General features: G+C 38.1%; 1 protein-coding gene across 8 annotated transcripts in view; it reads right to left on the bottom strand.

Annotated features, from left to right (window-relative positions):
• TBC1D1 (TBC1 domain family member 1) overlaps positions 1-23,222 on the bottom strand; it is a 100,760-nt gene that overhangs the window by 41,841 nt on the left and 35,697 nt on the right. For all 8 annotated transcript variants that reach the window (XM_061379679.1, XM_061379674.1, XM_061379677.1 and 5 more), the window contains 6 exons: positions 8,882-9,415; positions 5,699-5,788; positions 4,318-4,422; positions 3,550-3,682; positions 2,049-2,140; positions 413-523 (listed from right to left, as the gene is read on the bottom strand). In XM_061379679.1, coding sequence (XP_061235663.1) covers positions 413-523; positions 2,049-2,140; positions 3,550-3,682; positions 4,318-4,422; positions 5,699-5,788; positions 8,882-9,415 — 1,065 coding nt within the window. The remainder of the gene's footprint in view (positions 1-412; positions 524-2,048; positions 2,141-3,549; positions 3,683-4,317; positions 4,423-5,698; positions 5,789-8,881; positions 9,416-23,222) is intronic.

Here is a 23,222-nt window from a genome sequence, read left to right as displayed (position 1 = left end):
ATCAAATCCAGTCTGTTTGTCAGGACAATGACTCATACAGACAGTGGGATGGCAAATGCCACAGACTATCTGAGAACAATTACAAATTCGTTCTCTCACACACAACGAATTTTCATTGCAGTGAGAAGAGAGCAACAATCAGATCAGTGGTCTACCTTGTTTGCATACTTATCTCCTAGGCCTGAAATCAGACTGTACTGGGTACCTCAAAATCAGATATGCCTGTTGTGGCACAGAACAACAGCCTATGAATCATAAGCAAAACCAGTGTTCACCGCTCCCAACAGTCTGAAGTTCCAAAATGCCAGTGATGGAAATTTGCCTTTGGAAAAATATAAAAATGGAATGGAGGTGTTTTTTTTTTCCATGGATCCTCCTTACATGAACTAAAACTTAGCGATTACTTACTTACCTGTTTTGCTTCTCCAACATGGATATGGTCCTTCTGTTTTTCTTCATACATGTTTCTCAAAACAGAGATAACCAACTCATTCTCTTTTTGATCATTCCTTGGTCTTAATTTCTTTAATTGAAAACACCACAAGCATAGTAATTATACATTTGTATAACAGCATATATTTCCTCTTACAATCTGACTGTCAATACATCGCTAAGAACCAGTTTAACTTGGACTCCAGTCCACCAGAGGGCACCAGTGTCCCAGGCAAAGAACACAGGTATGGAAACACTTGACCTCACCATACACAGCAGAATTTACATGAAAAGACAACTCTGGACGTATTAAATTGTCAAAAGCATATTAAGACATAAAAATATTTTTCCAATCTGCTTTTGATGTGCAGAAAACCAAAATACTGTGGTTCTGCTGCAAAACCCTTCTGCTAGAAAACCTCACTGGACATTTCAGTTTTAGGAAATGATACAGGTATTTTAAAAAACAGTGCACAAGGTGAACATATGTTTCCCTGCTGCATTCTATTTAGATCTGAACTACTGTAAATGAAAATACTTTTAGAAGAAGTTATTATAGAATTCAATTTCAGAAACCTAACTTTTGAAAAGTATATGCTGTTCTAAGACTACTGAGGTAATGCAGCTGGTAACTTATGAATTAGGCAATGCCAAGGTAGCACATCAGATTAATAAAAATATCTTTAGAAAGACGGTTATAAAAAAATGCAAATCATGGTTACAACATATGGAGCTCTGAGAACGCTACAACTAAAATGTCAGGCAGTTCAACTCAAAAAAATCAGCTGAAAAAGGCAGACAGGAGAGACATACCCTTGGTTTGACCAAGTTAAACATTTGCAGACTCTCATCAGAATCAATTAACAGTTTTCTGTGACTACTGGAAGCTTTAGATCTTTAAAATGTGTACAGAATACTAAAAGGCAACAGTGCCAGCTAGCTACTATATACTAATTACTTAGGTCATGGAATCAGTCCCGCAGAGTAACTTCCAAATTTGGTACTGGATGATAAACTGCCACAAGGAAACACACAAAGAGACTGAAATGATTCAAGAGAGGAAGGAAATATTATTTTTAAAATGTCTGAAATTCCCTAATCTTCAATAGTGTGCCAATCCCAAAGACATTTCCTACAGTGTTCATCTGTCTTACATCCACTATGCTTTCCTCTGTGCTAAAATGGATTTAATTCAGAAGATAGAAAGTTAAACTTTTTAAGTTAGTTTGACAAGTATTAAGATCAAGGATAAATGTTAAGCAGGAATTCTTTTGATCTGGGAATGTTACAGTCATTTGGTTTGGTCAAGTTAACAGTTGAATGTTCTCACAATTTTATTTTGCTTTCACCTGCAAAAAATGTGTGCATTTTTACTCAGCGAGAAGTCAACTTTTTTCATTGAAAGCAGAAGAAAAACGAGTAAAATGAGCCACTGTTATAAAAGGACAAGTTTTTAACAGCTCTAAAAAATAATGTTATTGAAATTAAAGCACAAGGTGATTAACAGTCTATTAAATGAAGATAATTCACAAATAAACCCACAACTTTGGTGCTTGATGCTGATGTTAGCAAAAACTTCAATTGCTTTAAAATCTTGTAGGAAACACAGAGCTTACCTTAACCTCTTCAAAAACAGAGGCCTGCTCCTGGTTATTTAGTGTTGTTAGATGCTTTTGTAGCTCTAATTTAGTCTTAGAAGGGTGTAACCCTGCCAATAAGAATAAAAAGGAACAAATCACAGGGTCAAATTTGTCAGAATTAATCAACATAAATATGCTTGTCAGTTATTTGAGCTGACCCGTTGCAGTGATTTCATAATGGGGCACTAAAAGAACTCTAGGTTAATTTAAAGCTGTTAGTGAACTCATGTCTTTAAAGTGAGGGACATGAACTCTGTAATGAGGAGATTTACTGAGCACAGACCGGGATTATACTCTTAGCTAAAGATTCCATTATCACACAAGATAAAATAAACCCACAATTGACTGCATTTTAGCAGTTTGCTTTGCTGGTGATTTCTGCAGTACTACTTGGATTTGCTAATGGTACAAATATGATTTCCATTGATTTTCTCCAATTTGTATACCTTAGCCTCTTCTGAAAAAGAGTAAATTTATTGCATATTAGTAAACTTCTTGTTGTGCCTCTCGCTGACAACATTTACTGACGGAGAGTCTAAAGCAGACTACTCTCTCATTCAGATTATTTTTCCTGCTCTCATCCTGGATTAATTTCCCTTCCTCTATTTTCTGTGGAAAAAGAGCAGACCATCAACAGTATTTTGTACTTCAGTTTCTGATTATGGCATTTCTCCTTCAGAAGCAGATGATATATTTAACCAGATGGCACGATTAAAGGCACTGAGAATCCTTTGCCTCTAAGAAATCATAGCTCAAAAATCATAGCTAGCTGATACCAAAATAGAGTGAAAAGTACTTTTGGAAGTTCTCCAGTTTCATCAAATTAATACTAGATAGGTTTTAGTCCAACAAGCTACTGTCATGTGATCTGACAAGCTGCTGTTGCCCTTTATTCACTCAAGACATTACTTAAACAAACAAAACCCAACTGTGAAATTTGCTGAAATGCAAAGAGATTTTGTTTGGTTTTTTTCCTTTAAACTTGTTTTCTGAGCAACACCTACAACTCTTAACTGCTGCATTTTCATGAAGGGGCATAAATCAACATCACAAACATATGCATACTGCTTGGTTCAGGTTTATGATAGCGTAATGCTGGTATTTAAGTGGATTCCATAGGACAGGGGGTCAAAACTATTGCAGCATATATTCTTAAGGAGTTTCTTACCTGCAATTTTCAGCATTTAGGCAGCTAATAGAACCATGCTAGCTGCAATTCAGTAATATTTAGACTTGATGAGTTTTCAAAAATTCAACTAAAATATAGAAAGGAGTTTAACTTTTCTTTAGAAAATTCTTATTACCTTACAGATAACATGATGTTGCAGTCTGCTAAATAGAAAGACTGGCTTTCAACCCTCCATCCCAAGTTCCAGGCTCTTTTTAAGCATTCATTCTCATAGAGTTTAACATGTAAGACTGTCCCCCAGTAAAATTACTAGAAGAAATATTCAACTAGGAAGTTTTTAAACCTCACCTTCTATCTTTTCACAGAGTTTATGCAAGCTTTGCATAGGACATCCTTCACAGAGCTGGGGCTGTGCCCTGGAAGTCTGTTGCACAGCAGCTACGGTGAAAGCCTGTTTCAATGTCATCATGATTTCATCAACCTGAAAAGATTAGAGTGCAAAAGAACAGAATTTCACTCTTCCACTGAGCTTCTGTTTTCCTTACCACAAACACAACAGTCTTTTAGAATGATACTGATGCTTATTTGGGAATGTGGCTATGATTAAAAAGAAAAGCTGTTCCCCTGCCATTTCTACACACAAACACAAAGCAAAGACAAAACTTACTGTGAAGTCATATCTCTCCAGGCCACCTAATTTTATGACTGTGGTCTAATAAAAGATACTACCTCTATCTTGTCTGTGATAAAAAAAGCTTACTGAAGTTGTGATGCACTAGCCTGACAGTGTAGTTCTGATTTTCTGAATGAGTGCACTATGAAGAAATCCTCTTCCCAAAAAGAGGTATACAGTCTTAACTTTGTGCAATTAAATTACTGGATCTTAAAGGGGACTTAAGCTTCTGCCTTCAAAGCAAATTAAAAATTGCTTTGATATGTCAGTTACATTTCAGTAACTTTTATGTTAGTACTATGTACTATAAAGTACTGCTATGTTAGTTACCTTTTTTAAATAATTACATTTCCAAGCAGAGCAGGATTTAAAGACCTTCAGCAAAACAAAGAGCATAGAGCAACAGAAGACTTTTAGGGCCTACTGTTCCATTAGGCACTTACCAGTGCTTCATCTGTACATTGAAACACATAGCAAACAAAGTGGAAGCCTCCGTTTTCTGAAGATTCTCTGCAGATAAACCCAAAGTGATCCACATGTCTAATTCCCTAGTACAAAAACAACAGTAATGAAGCAGTCACATGTACTTTCAATATTTTGTGCCTGTACTTCTCCAAGTAACAGAAGCATGAAAGGCCCAACAGCATTACAGGTAGGTCCCATATCACTGTTACAGCTACATTAAAGTCATCTGGCCATTAAAAATCTATTTTATTACTTCATGAATCTTAAACTTTACTGAAGTCTAAGGTTGTTTGTTGGTTTTGGTGGCATTTTCTTCTTGTTTTTCTTTTCCTCTTTTATTTTTTAAACAACAATTTGAATAGATCCATTGGAAAACACAGAGACGAATAAATGCTATTCAACATGTATTTTACTCAGTTTTAGAAATATGAGGGGGGGCAAAAAGCTCACTGTTTTTCTTCTCTTTTGCTTAAGTGGTCAACAATTGCTTTACATTTCTAAGAGCAAATGAAAGCAATAGTGAAAAATGGATAAACTTTTTTTTATCTAAAAAAAAGCTTGGCTAGTTAAAAAATGAAAATCATTTAATATATAACTTAAAGATCAGACATGGAAGCATTTATTTTCCCTAAAGGCATGCAAATTGAGGTACAAGCAACCCGCAACAGTAGATAAACATTACATCCTGGTAAAATGCTAAGGTTTTTTAATTTCTGGGATTTTTTTTCTTTTATGAAAAGACTTTCAGATGAGTAGAGTCGGGTGATCACAGTGCACGTCTCCTCAGTGCACCACGCTTGTTTAAAGAAAAAACCCAACAAATCATACTTATGATGATGAATTACATGCACAGTGGTAGAGCCTGTTTATAGAAATGTAATTATGCTCAGCACCATCTTAGTACCTGCTAAATGTTATAGCACAACAATATTAAAATCAAATAAAGAGAAGCAATACACTGCTGTATCAATAATCATAATGATGAATCACAGTAAATTAAAAATTTTAGTGAAATTTAAACCATATGAAGATGCCAAGCAGAACTTCGAACAACTGCATCAGGCCTGCTGAAATCTTAAACCAGAGCTGATCAGGGTGTCCATTCTAGATCATATTATTCATCCACTGCACACAGAAGTATCTCAGAATTTACAATGCAAAGCAAGAGAAAATAACCATGGTTTTACAAAATTACTGATTAACTAGCAACTTGTCAATAGCAATCACCGACACTGCTGAGATAAGAATCCATTTGAAATACTAGGAGACAGGAAGGAGTATGTGAGCATTTACAAGTGGAGAATATGAAAAGAAAAAAAAAGAGAAAAGGAAAACAGAGAGAACACACTGCACTCTTACCTGAGAACAAAAGGATATTTCTTTAAAGCTTTTTTCAATTGCTACTTTTTTTGTGTCAGGACTGATAAGGTAAACTTCAGACTGGCCAATCTAAAAAGAGCAAAGTAAAAATCAAGATGATAACAAATACCATTACACTTCCTTTTGTCTCACTATAAAATGTTTCCTGAATATAAGTTACTTTTTTCTACCGGTATGTTTAGACCAATCAGTGTATTATTACCAGAGAAAGTAAGAATATGGAAACAACACTGATCTGGCATTCAGAGCTCCTCACATTACTGAATTAATATTTATTTTCACGAGACAAGAGACTGAGACTTTAATTAGATGAGAGTAATATTATACCATAAATAACTTAGTTTGCACTGAGAAAATACACTCAACACTCCCTTATCTTCTGCAGCTTTGTCACATACCACATTTCTGAAAAGCTAATTAGTGAAACTGGTCCTAAAATTTAAGTCCAAGTGCGTGCCTCTACCTATACTCCACCTGATTATTTTTTTAGGCTTTTATTTATTTATTTATTTAAGATATACACACCATTTAATCTAAAGGTTTTAACTTGAACTATACAAAATGAGCTTACTGGAGCACATTTTCTAACTTAAATTAATCTGTGGGCAGTTTGTACAGCAGTGACCCAAAAGCTCATGCTAACTTTTGAGGGCTGAGAGGCATTTTTAAGGTGAAACTGCTGTTTTCAATTTTTCAGCTTCTGGCAGCATCTTTGTACCTTTTTAACAGATAGAATTTAAATTCCTCATAGTTTCTAGCACATCAAAAATTCTGCAGAGGACAAATCTTACATCAGCTTTTAGGGAAGATGCAATAGAATTGCAATACATTCAGGAGTGTGACTTAATAACAAACCTGCTGAAGCTTCAACCACTACCATATCCCAAAAGATGCACGTAAAAACATCAGAAGCACCAATATATCCATCATTTCTTAAGGAAGGTGGAAACCCTGTGTACAAATGAAGTGAGATGTGCCACACCTGTGTGTGTCTAAAAATGGTCACATTCCACCTCTTTGACTTCAACCAGTCACAATGATTTTCCCCAGTCCCCTGTTGATTTCCTTGTATTGTCCCCAGGCTGACCTCGCCTGTGTTCGTGAGATTCCTTCCAACACCTACTCGGCAGCCCCCTCCTGACTGCTGCTGCCTTCCCCTCCCTTAGCTCAGCCCCACATACTCCTTTCACACTTGGCCCCAGGGCAGCAGGGATCATTTGAATCCAACAGAACAAAGGAAAAAAAAAACCAAAGCCCAACAACACACCCCTTCTCCCCACCCATGCTCCTCCCTCCTCCCCTCTCCCCCCCCCCCAAAAAAAAGGGCACAGCCAGGAGAAAAGCCTAAAATGAATTAAGAAAATACTAAGAAATTGGCTAGGAAAGCAGCTCTTCAGGAACAGACACCAAATCTGGACTGTCTGGACAAGGTGAGGAGAGTCAGCAGATAACTTTTTTCACACCTCATACACCAACTAACCTCTGCTGCAGTCCTGGGGAAGATCCAAGGAAGAACTTTAACTGTGAAAATACAAACAAATTTTTCCCTCCTGATGAACTCCTGATGGAGTTACTTTTAAGAGCTTAATATGTAGCCATACAGAAACTGCTGAGCAGTTGATTGACCTGTGCATACTGCATGCATACCATTACTCAGAGAACCTGCTGACCATGGGGGATGGCTAACCAACAAACTCAGCTCTGTCACAAACTTGGGGATACCGGAGGTACAAACCACAGTTACGTCACTTCCTTATATTCAGCTGAATTTAGACCAACTGAATAGCAAAAGAATACAACTGTGCATTCTAAACAATATTTTCCCAGGCAAAAAGCAACCCAAGATAGAAAGCAGAGCAGTAGAACCTCACAACTGGGAAATGAGCCTGTCAGCAAGTGACTCACATTATGTTCAGGCTGAAGCTGCATGTGTTTTTGGGAACTGTTGCATCTATTTAATACAAATTAAAAATGCACTCACTGGAGTAAGAAGATCTGGACTTTGAGCAGTCCATATATAATATAATGTCCCTATCCCTATAGCACGTGCCACAAATGAATAATGGAGTCAGGAATTGTTTAAAAATTAGGCATTATTATAAAGGTTGTCTAAATTTTCTGTATGAGATACATGCTCAGGGAAAGTAAACATGGAATTGTTTTTACTGATGCATAAAATTTCTCTCCACCTTCTTCCACTTCTCTCTCTGATGTCAGCCTGCCACAACTGACCAGAAGTTTTAAATCAGGTATCGCTAACTACGCCTCTTTTTTTGTTACCTTTTACAGACATGACACTTTGGCAATCCACCTTAAAGCAATGCTTCTCTTCCCCTCCTCCAAAAAAACTGCTGTAACTGCACCCACTCCATTCTGCTGCTGTCCTTAAAACCTCCCAGCCCCGACAGCAGCTGACAGATCCAAGATGATCTTATGATAGTCAGTGATCACAATATCAGCTCCAGGTCTGCATTCTGTTCACATGATACAAGATACATATATAAAAATGTTACATAACTTATGTATCAAGAGGATTGTAAGAGAAGCAAATAACACATTCTTTATTTCTCAGGTCTTTAAAAATTATTTTGCTGCTCACCTATCAAGGCAAGGCATTGCTACCCACACAAGAGTAGGCCTGCAGTGGAAGCAGGTGTGGAGTAGTCTAGGAACTTACTACACTACTCCACCATTATACAGGCATGCTGGCAGCAGAGGACCTCCATGAATTATGCTGCCTAACACAGGACATAGAGTCTACTAGCCCCCAGGCATGGTTTGGTCCTTCTGCTCTAGTTACAGTTAACTCATTCACCTGGAAATTTATTTCTACTGTTAATAGCTAGTGTAACTGTACATACCATTTTGCAATTGTATAACTACCTACTAACTTGCTGTGGCTTTCTAAAAGCTGTTCTTAGAAGCCAATATTACAGGTAGTGCTGTTTTAAACTATTCAATATAAACTGATTTTGACTATGTAAAACAATTTACACTGACTAGCAATGCTTTCTAGAGAAATAGGCAAGTTTAAGTTAAGCTGTGGTAATTGCAATTAAGTTATTAAAAGAAGTAACAGCCATCTGTCAGAATATCTGCTTTGGTGTTTGCCACTCCAAACTCCAAGATGAGAAAGCACCAAAGCTGCACATTTTGCTTTACCGTAAACAACATTGTCCGGTTTTCTGCAATGTCTGTTGGCTGCACAACACTGTGTCCATAGATGAGTTGACTTTTTAGGTTCAGTGAAATGGCATCTTCTTCGAAAGACTTGACAAAGCTGCTACTCCTTTGGCTTCCCTCTTGCAAATCCTTCTTAAAAGCAAAGGAACGCAGCCCAGGCTGGGAAAAGGACTTCCTAATTGGCCTTTTCTCCTCTTCTTCACTGACCAAGGGCTGGAAAACAGACCGAAATTTGTCGCTGAAAGAGAAGCCTCCAAAGTTATTGGCAGTTTCATGTTGTTGAGATGAGGAGTTGCAATCTGATTGTTTTGTACAACTTGCACGATTAAATTTCTCAATGCATTCATCTATGAGTGCTGGAGGTGCATTTTTATGTGCTACTGTCACCCGTCCACAGAACAGCACCTCAAACTTTTTGGCAAAAGGGTCTTCAACATCTGAGAGATTACTCTGAAACTCTTCCTGACGAGCAATTTTTCCAGCTTGTCGAATAGAACTTATGATCTCAGGCACCTAGAAGAGGGGAAAAAAAAAATAAACAACCAGATGCCAACGCTGTGTATGACAAACAAGTCGCAAAAGTAAGAGGTGCTTCCTGCTGTTATTTTTCTGGGATGGCTAATTTGGGTTTGTTTTCTGAAAGACCAGTTGAAGTGATTTGTATTTGTCCAACATGCACATTATAGAAGTTAAAACACTGACTAAATGAATTGCTCATTTGTCTCCCTGCCAGCAATTCACCATCACCAACACTTTGTCAAAAGAGCTTCATCTGCAATACACTATGTTTTCAGTAAAACTTTTGCACCTGAAGGAACCAGTATAATGTGACACATTCAAACTCAAAACGAATAATACTTCAGAAAGCATGACAGAAGCTACTGACTAATTACTTGGGAAAGTTATGCAATCTGTTATTTTTCACTCCTTTCTCTTATTCAAGCATTCATGTTACCGAGTCTCTTGTAAATTTGCTTTCACCATCATAATAGCATATTATCTTGTTATTGCAGTTTGGTGTTTGGGATTTTTTTTTTTTTTTTTTACTGTAAATAGGTGTGTTTTTCAAAGAAACATTCCTTATTTTAGGTGTTCATTTTTATTCTACCATCCTAGATGATACTCTCAAATCTGCTGCAGCCACAGATGTTAAAATATATCCAATGGCATAATTACAAGTATGTTAAGTAACATTAAACAGTCACAGTTTCTGATGTGGTTGTAAGATGGGAACATGCATATGCTATCTGCTGAACTGCTGTGGGGCTGATGCTTGGTTACATCCTACTGCTTTGACTGGCTTAAGGACATTACGGTTCTTCTGCAGTCTGTGCTGCTTCTGTAATGACAAATACAGGGCTACCATCTATGTTTACAACAGATAATTCTGCCAAATTTTTAATTTCCCCAAATTACCCTGAGAAAAAAAAATAATCCACGTTAAGTGTGCCTGTTTCCTGACAAAGCAAAAATCCTCTGTCAAGCATCAGCTGGAGCTTGCTTGCTTACAAGTAGCTGGTTGCAGATAGTACAGAAAGAAGTCTGGGAGCAGCAGACTAAAACAGAAACCCAAAGAACCACATCCTCTATGAGAAAAAGTATCCTCGAACATTAAAAAGAAAAATAATAATGCTTCAGAGACATGACCTCTGTCTTTTCCAGACTTTTCTATGGTTATCCATGGCTTAAGCATAATGCAGTAATGTACATACACCAATGGTGGAAACAGCAAAGGACTCCAAGGGGAAAAAAAAAGAGGCTGAACACTGAAAACTGAATGGTTATATTCTGCCTGCTCAGAAAGACCTCAGTAGGCCTTTTTTAGAGACAAGGAAGCACAGATGTATAGATATGGATAAATAGATAAGCATACACACACATAGAGCTAGTGGATTCAAGAGAATAAGTAACAGATTACAAAATAAGACAGACAGACAACACAGGAAACATTACTTCACCCCTGAGCGCAATGAATGAGTCATGAGCTTATCACTCAGCAAAGACAGAGGTAAGAAAACAGGGTCATGACTTCAGAAGTCTCAGCTATGTCATGAACCTTTTAGAAAGCCACTGTGAGCTCAAGGTTCATCTCAGTTTTACCTACCTTGTACTCCTTCAAAGACCCAATTTTTAGTTGCATAATATATCAGGGATGACAGTGAAACATAAAACTTTATTCTACCCATATTTCAAGCTGCAACTGCTTTAACATTTTCTAATAAACACAATTTACTCTTCCGGGGGGTGCCTTGTCTCACCAGCCACGGGCAATATTCAAGTGACCTGCAGAGAGACCTGCAATCCCACCTCTGCTTTTGCCAAGGCTGCAGAAGTGACAGCAAAGGAGTGAGGTATTTCTTGGAAAACACTTTCCTAAAGCCAGGAACACCACCTCTCACCCAGGCAAAGGGTGCCACTGTCTTAGCCAGCACAACCCATGCTGACAACTATAGTTTCCAGCAGCACAGGTGCTACAAGGCTTATAGCTGAGCTAAAAGCCCAGACAAGGCATTAGGGATCCATCACAGATATGCAGTTATTGAATTTGATTTCTTGAATGTCTTTTGTTATCAAACACCTTGGACATGGACAAAATTGCTATTCAGCAGTAGCTAGACTTCATAGACAGAGAGTAAGAGAAAGACACTACATCACAGAAAATGACTGCAGTAGTTAATATGCTTCAGGTCTGAGAAGACCTAGGAGGCCTGTTAATGAAAACCAAAGGGACTATTTAATTATTTATTTTCACATATGCTAAGGCTTTAATTATGTCATTTGTAAGTAACAGCTGGCTTCTGTGCTACACGTACTGAAAAACACTGCCTCCTCTGTTCCTGCTTGTTAACTTAAAACAAAAACCAACAAAACCCCCCTAGAACAACCAAACCCCACAGCCTGTTAATACAATTTTTTTACTCCTGATTAGGCAATTGATGCAGTACTACTGCTACAGAAGAAGCAGCAAATCGATACCTCACTTTCCTGTGACCCTTAAGTATGTTAAACTTTAGTCTCTCTTCATTAGCATAAAAAAGCTATGATGAATGAGATAAGTATTTAACTTGCAACTGTTCTTGGCCAGATCAGGATATGTGCTCTTTTAATTTACCTGTACCTTTCCAGGTCTTCTATGCAAGTATCTAGAAACTAAGAATGCACATGCTCCTCTGCATCCTCTGAATCTGGCGCTCTCAGCAAACCTGGATGCTGAGTACATGAAGATCAAGTAAACACTAGTTTAAATAAAGAGGGTGAGACATCAAGAGGACACCTGTGAAATGCAAATAAATACATAAATATTTTATAATTCTGTCAAATTATTAATATAAACAATGTAGGCTCTATCCTGGCAAATGTTTATTAACTGCAGCTGGAATTTTTCCAGGTTACGCAGCATGCCACTGGGCAAACAGTAATCACATCTCTGCAAACCTCCAGGAATTAATTAAGATGTAAACTGAATCAGGTTTTATGGCTCTTTAATTTGTATCAAGGAGGAGCAAGGATCAAATTGCTCCTGAATTAACTTAATGGTTGTGGGGTTCTTCCTGACCATAAGAAAGTCTTTTTTTATAGTAAGGTTGGCCACATGCTGGCACAGGTTACCCACATATTGCAGTCTCCATCCTTGTAGGTATGCAAACTCTGACTGGAAATGACCCTGAGCAATGTGCTCTAGCTGACTCTGCTTTGAGCAGAGGGCTGAATGAGGTGACCTCAGGAGGCCTCATCCCATCTCAGCCTGGTGACTTAGATACCAGCATCTCCTGTACAGACATACAGGAGGTTGGTGTCTACCAATCTGAACTTGCTAAGACAGTGGGGGAGGACTGCTGCACATGTGTACAATTTCTTCCTGCCACACAAATTCTCTTTACTCGCCTACTTCTATTCTTAACTGTTTTCCGACTTGTTTCTCAGTATAAATATGTAATTAGTGGATAAAGATTATTTCTGTAATCAGAAAGACAACTGCTGATGACGTAAAATTATTTCTCTAAGCCCACAAAACTAAGTACAGAACAACAGTGTAAGCAACAATGAAACTTTACTCAACACAGAACATTACCTTCTCATCACTCAGTCTGGGCCCAAGAGGACTGGTGAACAGAAAACACAACTGAAATACATTAGGAGATGTTTTTGCATTTTAGAGTGTCTGAATTAGATACAGAAGAAGATGTGTCTATAACCCTTAAAACTAACACTGGACTCCTGTGATATTTTATTTTTTTTTAAGTATACCATGTTATTTCTGTTACAATGAGAATGTTTATTTTGCAGAGACAAAGCACGGAAATGAAATGCTGAGTATTCTTGTGACTTGATTCTTGGGTAATCAAGCAAAACAGAAACCAATATCTAGAACTTCCTAATTCACATTAGTCTGCTACAAGACAAACTGCTACTATGCCATGCACCAAATCACAAGAGAAGGCAGTGATTTTTAAACAGGCACAGATTTGCTGCACCTGAAGAAGAAAGAATAACTCTTTCCCTTCACAGCAACAGTTACATGAAGCCAGAAATCACCCTGAAAGTATACATGCAAACATATAGCAAGATGTCAACGCCTTTAGCCTCTCAGTATATTTGAGAAAGAGTGAGAAACTACTCTAATGAAAAAAGTCCAGGAACAGCTGAGTGCAACAGCTGCCTTTTGGTAAATAAGGGGAGACTAAAAAAGCATGATTCTCTGTTTCTTTAATACACGCTAAATAAGAAAGCAAAGCATGCCACAGAAAAAGAACTGTTAATACATCAAGTGGCCAGAGCTGGTGAAAAAAACCAACCAACCAAACATTAGATGCTATGCAGGGTTTATACCTACAGTATAAACCTACACATTTATACCTATCAGTCTCTCCATAAGGCAGTGAAGGTCCCAAGCACAGACTGAACTATTTTAAAGGAGCAGGTGGCTTTGTTTAATATAAAACAGATCTGTGTTATCAGGAATTGGTCTTACACAATAAACTCCATGAATTCTTGGGAGACTTAAAACCATTAGGGTCAGTTCTTGAGCTGAACCTCAGAAGGCCTCAGAAGACCAGAGCCTTAAAAATCTTTCCCAAAGCTCTTGAAACAAGTAGATGTTTTTGATTGAGTTTTGCCTGCTTATTCAAGAACACATCTGAATTATTTTTAAGTGGTTTTACTTGCCATTTTTCCTGACCATAGCTCAATAAAATATCTCAAGATATTTGAGATATTTGAGATGTTTGGTGTTAATACTTTTCCATGTCTACTTTACTAGAGAGTGGTGCTAAGCGAAAAACAGGGTCTGCAACTGATACAATGTATCTTGGGAGAAGATATCTAGTTCTAACAGGACAGACAGCAGTACTTTTGTCACCTGTAAGGTATTTATAACCATGGAATACTTTGTAGAAGTAGTGGAACAGAAGAAAGGAAATTCATTTTTGAGACAAATAAAACATTTATAAAAAGATGAGACAGCAAAGTATTTATTTGCATTTTTAAAAGTCTGCATAAAATCTTTGATTTCAGTAGTTTGATACGTACTAAAAAGCAGTTGATCTTTTGTCAGCACACTTCTAGCAAAACAGCTGTGCAGTAATAAAACAGATCAGTGCTTCACGTCTTTATCACTTCTCAAACTCACACTAGTGGTTAACTGACTTTTCTGAATAGTTTTAGTCACTAAATGAATTTAAAGTTTGGTATTTTTAGATCTAAACCATTTTAATTTACAGACTTCTCTGGGATTTTTATTTTTTTTTTATTTTTTAATCAAGATACTGCACAATTTCTCCTTTCAGTATCACAGAATAATTGAATTTGGTTGTAACCTCTGAAAGCGCAGAACACCCCCCCCCCCCCCATAAAGCAAGACAAACTCAAGTTAGATCCAACTTCAACCTTAGACAAGACACTAGGGGTCACATCCAACTGAGTTCTAAGTAACTCCAACAATGGGGACTCCAGAACCTCCTCTTCCCCATGGGAAACCTACAGCTGCCAGAAAAAATAAGAGCAAGACGCTATCAGCTGAGACTGAATCTTGCTGAATCTTGCCTACTAGTTTAAATAAAGAATGAGCTAAAAGCTTCAGCCTTTATTATTTTGCTCTTCTACTGAAGGAAAAAAAAAAAAAAGTTCTAAAGGTGACAGAATTTCCCTCTTCCTTGGGATTACTAGAAATTCAAGGTAGAAAAGAATTACAAACTTCCATTTGCAGTTTAGTGAAAGACCTTTTATACTCGTGTCTTATCTCAACAGTCCTCACAGGTTTTTCTTCTTCTATTATCTTGCTTAGAGACTGCTCTACAGCCTCCCACACCTTGCAGACTTTTTCCAGCCATTAAGCCCAATTCTCATTGTCCGAAGTTTCACCCCTTTACTTCTAATCAGCAGTTCCATGATACACTTTAATTATTATCTTTCTTCCTTTGCTATTTGTTGACTTTTATTCCTACCACAAAGCCACTTTCAAACCAGATTTAATCCCGACAAAGGCAGAAAGGTTAGTTCCTTCAGTTCCTGGATGATGACCATCCATAGTAAACTCACATCAGTTTCTCTGTGCATAACAAATACACCATTGATAAAGCAAAAGTGAGAATAATACCAACACTTCCTTAAGTATTTAAGATCAATGGTTGGATTGGGAAACAGTTCACCTTTGCTCCATGATTTCATACCTCAACACAAATGATCCAAAACTTTGCTGCTGTATCCTCACTATTCATAAAACAGCACAGAACTGTACTACTCTCTGCAGCTTCACCACTCATGCATGTTGGTCTAACTCATTTCTCTTTATAGTACCTAAAATGCACTAGGTGCCTCATTTAACCAGGGAACCTATGGATCTCTGGAGAAAGGAGAACAGGTCAGAACACAATCAGAGGGCTGAGAACACAGCCAGGCTAGCAGCCAACCAGGCTAACCACACCACAGGTGTGCTGCTCAGGAAGGACCCTGAAACCAAACCTGCAAAGGCAAGGCAGGGATGTCATTCCAATTTTGATAAGGGAAAGCTCAAAGCCTGAATAATTTTCTTTCCTTTCATAGGTCCATGGTAATACTATACATGTGTCTACTTTCAGGGGCAGTTTACTTGGTTAGGTTTAATCAGGTGTTATACAGAGAATGGGATAAGCAAAGGTGATGGGGCTAAGACTCAAGTTTTGTAGGTATGTATGTAAGAAGCTGATGAACAAAAGTGCACTAAAACCCAAAGTTGCAGAAAAGAGTCATGTGTTTAGTTCTTTTGATTTTGAGCATGGTAGATGAGTGACACTCATGTCCTCTGAGATGACTCTGACATAGTAGGCACCAAGAATGGAGCTCCATCTAGCCAACACATACTCTTACAGTTTACGCATCATCATAAAAAGCTATAAAGTTGACTAGACTCCCTACAGACATCAGGTAGTCAGGTGCTCCTTCCAGAAGATTGCTAAGTAATGCAGATTGATTCTGTGAGTACTGTTTGTAACTTTCACAGTATCACATTCCTTTTAATATTACAGACAAATCTCAGCTCAAGAACCTTCCTCATGACTCCTCAGCCAGATGGAAAGGGTTACACTTTTTCCAAGTCATGTGTGTTGGAGAGCACTCCAGGCAATCTAAAGTTGCACAAAAAAAGTTTTCTTTTTTTTTTCTGAAAAAACAATATTTGCAGAATCTGTTTATAGATTATTGTAAACAAGCTCAGAAATAGAACATAATTGCACCCAGTGTTCTAGTGAAGCTGGACTGCTCTATTTTGTGGTGGTACTTCCTCCCCGAGAAGCACCATGCTGCTGATACACTTTAAGGTTTTCTTTCTCATGCTCTCAAGACATACCTTCCTTGAAACCCAAAATACAACAAAACCTGACTACTTCCCGTAAATAAACCACCATGTCCCAGACTGCTGCTTACTTTGGGACACCTCTCCATGAAAATGAATAAACCAAAACTAAACTGCAGCTGATGGAAGGCCTCCATGGGCTTTTAGTGTACCTCCAAATGCAACAGCACCTGACTGGCTCTGAAGGGGGTATTCCTACAAAATCTACTTTTGGGAAGCCTATTTGTATACTCTGCCCTATACCTGGAAGATTTATCATATGGCATTCATTAATTCATTTTCCCCAGCCCCCTTCTGTCTTTACAATACAAACTCTTTTTATCTTGTCCTGTTTCATCAGTTCCTCCATTCAGTACCATAAACTGAGATGTGAAATAAAGCAAGTCAACAGATATTTCAAATAGCCCATTAAGATCTTTATAGTGTTATCTTCTCCATCTTTAGTTTCAGTTTTCACATAATTTCACAAATGACAAGAGCACCTGAAGACATTAACGTCTTCAAAGTCCGTCAAACCTGCAGGATTCCTGGCTCACGTTTTACAAGGAGGTAATGCCTGTTGTAAAGTAATAGCTAGAAACCTCTGTGTTCATGCATTATCAACAGAGATTAAATCCTTTTTTAAGGGTGTGGGAGTAGAATTCAGCTCCTTTCACAGGGTTGAGACAGGCCTAGGGGCTGAGTTGGAGGCTATGGGGTGGGAAACAGAAGGAAGACTATTCTTAGTTATAAAAACACAGCAATGACATTTGAAAGTTTTTGGAACAAGGACTTTTTTCTTGGTGGGTTTTGTTTTTTTCGCGGGGGGGTGAGAGGTTCTTCATAGTTCGGTGTTTTTTTTAAGTGAAAGGCAGTAACAGGATTTAAAACAGGAAATGAGTTACCAAGAACATTCGGGGGGGGGGGGGGGGAAGCAGCTATTTACCAGATTAATCTCCACTTGTATGAGACAGGCTCTCTCCCAGTCTCCTTTGCTCTCAGGCTTCTGTCACAGTTACCGAAATTGGTACAACTGGCAAAACAGGGGCTACAAAACAGACAGAAGCGAATGCAACTTCTTTCCAAATGACACAAAGCCTGTCCTTTTAGCAATATCCAGCTGCAAACAAGAAGGGAGGAAAACTCGATTTGCAATTTGGGTCCTTGTTACAATTGAAGTTATTTCTGATAGAACCTTCTTGGCCTGCTGATCCAAATGTGTGTCAAAATCCCCCCTCCCCTCAAAATATATTCTTGAGGTTTACACAGGGGATAAGGAGGATTATCCTATGAATGCTTTTGCTTGACATGACACATAAATTAGCTCTACCTGCAATAGAGTGAAACATCATCTCTTTTACTCTGACAACTCAGTAAAACTTCGGGAGGAAAGGGTCAGCCCCAGGCTCCTTCTCCCTAGAACTGCTGGGGGAGGCAGGGGGACAGAAGTTTTTCATGGGAAGACTCTTCCTGGAACATTACACTCACAAAGGCCTCAATGGAATTGGAGTGTAGAAGCTGACGAGCCTCTTCCAGAATTCTGCCTGACTGGTATAAAATGCCAGTGAACAGATTTGCTCATGGATAAGTACATATTTGCTGCTTTGGTGTGTAGTAGTACATTTCAGCTGCCACAGGTCAGCTTGCAGAAGGACAGGATAGGAAAGTTATGGTTAAACATCCCATGAAAACTACCCGAACTTCCACTTAAGAAAAGCAGTTATTTAGTTCACCGGTTTTAGTCCTTTTTGGATGTAAAGCAAATGGTTTCTCATGTCTAGCGACTTTTTGAGTTATGGTTTTTTCTAAGTTATGCCTTCTAGTGATGCTCTATCATCAAAAGGTCTAATGGGATTTTCAAACTTGTCAATTAACTACCTACTTCATGAAATTCACAACTGTAGTTGATGCTAGTTTGTAATTTTTTCCCCTAAAATACCTTGTAAACCACACAAAATAACAATGTATATATTTCTGAAAATTAACTTCCTTTGAACATAAGGTGTTTGCCAGCCTTTGATTTCTACATGAATAGTCATCTTAAGAACACCTACACCTTTTATAGTACTGACATAGGTTAAAGTTTTATAAAGTTGAAGTTTAATGCTACTGTACATGAGGTATCCCTAATGTACTATGCATTCAATAAAATGGAAGAAGAAGAAGAACAATACATCTAAAGAGCTCTCAGACTGTTAGCAAGACCTTTACTACATATGAAGCATATAATGAAATTGTTAACCTACAGAATTAACCTGTATATTGAAACAAACAACTCACAGAAAGCTTACTGACTTCCTATGATTCCTAAGGACTATTTACACTAAAACACTCATCATGTAATTTGAATTAAAACTATTCAGCTTTATGTGAAGAGATTTAGCTACAACAGGATAGGTCACGTTTTAACTCTCATGGAAACAGTTGCTAAATTGTTATTGAGGACAGTGGAAAACACATTGGTTTCTTTAGGTTATGTTGCATTTACTGGAAGCTATCAGTGCAATGTTTTTGGGTAGAAAAGGAAAGGGCAATCTGTTTATTCAAGGTCCCCTCTATTAAGATACAGCCAGATCACATTAGGGAAACTAGCAATTCTGCCTCCAGAGGGAGGAAAGGATGCCAAAGAGTCAAGGATCGTTGTCCTAAAAAGTCAGTCCTCCCAATTCCTGCTGATGATAGACAAACAAGACTCTACTTCCCTTCTGTTAAAAGACAAACCTCTTAAAATTTTGCAGTAGATAAGAAGTTCAAGTTTTCTGTATTCTATTCTTCCTCTCAGATCCAGATTTGACAAAAATCTTGCAAGAAAAAAGAAAGAGCTTGGGAAAAAATGCTTTTGTAGAACGGTTGTTCCATAAGTCTTTGCATCAGGTGCCTCTGCAAGTCACTGTAAGAGACCCAGAATGTCTGCACTAAGTACATAAACATGCTAGAAAAGTGATGAGAGAAAGGAAAACCAATGGGATACTAGAGATCTTAAGAAGTTATTTAACAATGTATTCAGAGAAAACAGTGTGAAAAATGTGCTGTTCACTTAACAGACTGCCTGCAGGACTGCATTTCACTGCAAAGGCCATCACAGATGGTAGGAATGCATCAGCTGCAGTGCAGGATTACAGACTAACTACCCTACGTCTGGCAGTCGTTCAATACCACCCTACGCAGCACTACTGCACTTGTCCATGCTTTTGGTCATCTTAACCAAATCTCATATCTTCATTTGAATGTTGGCATCTTCACTGGCTGTTCTCTTACCACTTTAACTGTTACAGGGCACCCAAGCATGCTCCTTGTGTTGACAGTCAATAGTGAATTTGCATGTCCCGACATAAACCCCAATATATCAATATCCTTTTTAGATAAAGCTGCACATTCTTTTAAGGCCCAAATGGAGAAGAGTTGTCAAAACATTGATAAAAGGCATCATCAAGACAAACGGAGCTATGGGATCACTCCTGGATGTCATCCCAGAGCTAAGCCACCCCAGAAATACCTAAGAAGCAGAAGCCAGAAGAGAAGTTTTAGCAGTGCCTCCAAATGATGAAAATGCCATGATGGCTCTCTCTGCTGACAAGAATTCTCATGTTTATGTCCTGTGCTAAATTCCCTACAAACTCACAGTGGTAGCTCTCTAGATCTGCAGCCTTTGCCAACAACTCTTTTGGTCATCTCAGTTCAGCATATAGCCAACATCTCAACCATAGCTCAGTTCAGCACTACTACCTGGCCTGTGAAGGTGCTGCTACTTGGTCTCAGAAGCAGTGCTTATCTAGGAAAACCATAGGAACTAAAGAGTAACAGCTGAAATTCATCCTTCTGTACCTTCTGCATTAGCCATACTACAGTCTTACTAATATTTCTCTAAAGCTGCAATCAGATCATTTACCTGCATAATCTGGTTCATTTAAATAAACACAGTAACAGCAACTAGTAACAAAGTCCTACATAATGCCTGAAAGGAGTTTGGAAATACTAATGATGTAGTTGATGAGCAAGAGGTGAACTTCAGAGAACTTAATTAATCTGAGTCTCAGTCTCAAAATTCTTTTCATTCCTATGTAAGAAAGCAATACAGGAGAAAAAGGGAGAAAAAAAGTAAAACCACAACATGGAAGACAGTGCCAGACTGATTGAAAATGGAAGATATTCTCAAGATCATGTGTGTTCCTGGAGCTCCTACCATACATTTGTATTACCACTTAATAAATACGAAATTTGATCCACAACGTACTTTATTTGGCCACAACTTACAACAATACCCACATAAAAAAAAATCAGAATCTGTTCTCTTACGAAATTGCTATTTTAAGCCTACCCTGTCTCTTCCAACAGTAAGTTTTCCACTATTCCTTTTTGTTCTTTCACTCTCTCCTTCGGTTTAAGGCTGGATTCCTTTAAAAAAAATGGTAAATCAGACAGACAAGCACCAAACACTGAACTGCAGCTAAGTTGGACACTATGCTGTCACACCCCTTCCAGAGTGACTGAATCCTGACCTTCACAATATTTCCAAAGTATTCTATATTTAAACACTTACTTGCTGAGGAAGCCCAAAAGGGTGTGGTGAGTATAAAACATTTCTAAAGCACGTATGTCACAGACTTACAGCATCTCCATAAGAACTGGAGGGCGATACAAGGATGATGCTCTATGAAGCACAGAGACTAGCTGAAGGGAAGCAGGAAGAAAGGAAGGAAAAAAAGATTTTGAGGCAAGACTCCTTTCAATGCCAACTTCTATCCCCTCCAACAGACTCTGTCAGCACTAAGGACTGCTGATATTTCAGCCACACCTAACAGACAAGTGGACTGGACCTTCTGGTGTTGTTTTTTAAACATACATGAAAGCATTATCAAATTTTTAGAAGTAACAGAGAATACTGCCTGAACTGTAACAATTATAGCAACCTACAATAAATAATTTTGTGTATAATTCTGCACTTTATAAACAAAACATAGCATCAGCTCCATAAACTGTGTTTCCATATAAAAGAACATTTTTCTTAGGTGTACAAAAGTCAGCCTCCAATAACTGCATGACAATTATAGCAACCTACAATAAATAATTTTGTGTATAATTCTGCACTTTATAAACAAAACATAGCATCAGCTCCATAAACTGTGTTTCCATATAAAAGAACATTTTTCTTAGGTGTACAAAAGTCAGCCTCCATTTCCAGCATGTCACATGGAAATGGCAATTGCTTTCACGGAAGCTAAATCCTACAGATACAAGTGGGACTTAGCCAAAATCTGAAATTCCAACACATATTTTTGGTTCATGTTCTAGGTAACTGTGATCAGAGTTTTAAAGACAGGCCTCTTGTACATAATTGTCTAAAACTCCAAAGCACTTCTACAAATCTCCTTCTCCATGCCTTGCACCTGAGGAAATTGGAAGGTATAAAAACATTCAAAGGAATAAAACAAGCATGAAACATTTAATGTTAACCCTCCAAATTTCCGTGACAACAGGTGCAGTGAGCTCACCTCATTGGTACGATAGCAGCAGACCAATGGTCCGGTAAATGTAAAGGCAAATGCTAAGGTCTAATAAAAGTAAGATATTTGGTTACAGAGCTCTTTGAAATAAACATACAAACCCCCCAAAATGTTTGACTGGAAAGGAAAAGGGGCTGTTTAGTTTAGCTCAGCTGTGCCATTTTCAGTAGCTGGGAGTGTGCCTGTGCAACTACATGCAAGTATTCTCTTCTCCCCAAACCTGCAATTTCACTAGATATCTGTACCTGAAAATCCTGTTTGGTTACTGCGTATCAAAGGTTCCCCCTGGAAAAAACATATGTTTTTGATTACAGTGATGATGCTGTAAAGGCACAAAGAAAAGCATTCACATGTCCAAAGCCAGCAACTTTTGAGTTGGGAAGCTTCCAGATACTCAGCCAAGATGAAGTTTTGTTTCTTAAATGCATCCATCAACACATGTGCTTACATGCACACTTCCCTGAGAATGGAAATCAGTACATGTTTTTACTCTCTCTTCACACTGCTTCAGTTAATGGCAGGCAGAAGTCTAGCTCACAGAAACTCTGGACAACCTCTTCAGGCCTGAAATCCTCACAAAGCAGTAGCCAAAAGCCAAAACAAAACCTCTCTGATGGACCTCCATTCCTTGAATCAGGGCCATCTACTAGAAAGCTGTGTATATGCTGTTTGTCCAGCTTCTCTAACTGGATTCTCAAGTATTATATAGGTATGACTACACTATTTTAATTTGGACGAGGAATATGTTTGAGAATGGAATCTCCCAATCCACTTCTTGAGCGACAGCATTGTGGAGCTGTCACAAAGTGCCTGAACTGCTCCACAATGTCCATTTAAACAGAACTAAGCCTTCACTTTGTGACCATTTCACTGCAAACAGGCATCTGTTAACAGCACTAAGTTAGGGCTAGTTGAAAGTAAAACCAACTTCCTTAAATAAGGTACACTACCTATCCCCAGCACCAGCAGTTTCCCTTGAATAATCTGTTACTATATGCTACTTGCTAAA

Source organism: Neopsephotus bourkii, unplaced genomic scaffold (assembly GCF_033783945.1).
Source record: "Neopsephotus bourkii isolate Nb327-2 ecotype Australia unplaced genomic scaffold, CSIRO-AGI_Nbou_v1 NB_1780, whole genome shotgun sequence".
Taxonomy (NCBI): Eukaryota; Metazoa; Chordata; class Aves; order Psittaciformes; family Psittacidae; genus Neopsephotus; species Neopsephotus bourkii.
Note: the sequence above shows the minus strand (reverse complement) of the source record. Positions and strands in the feature narration are given on the sequence as shown.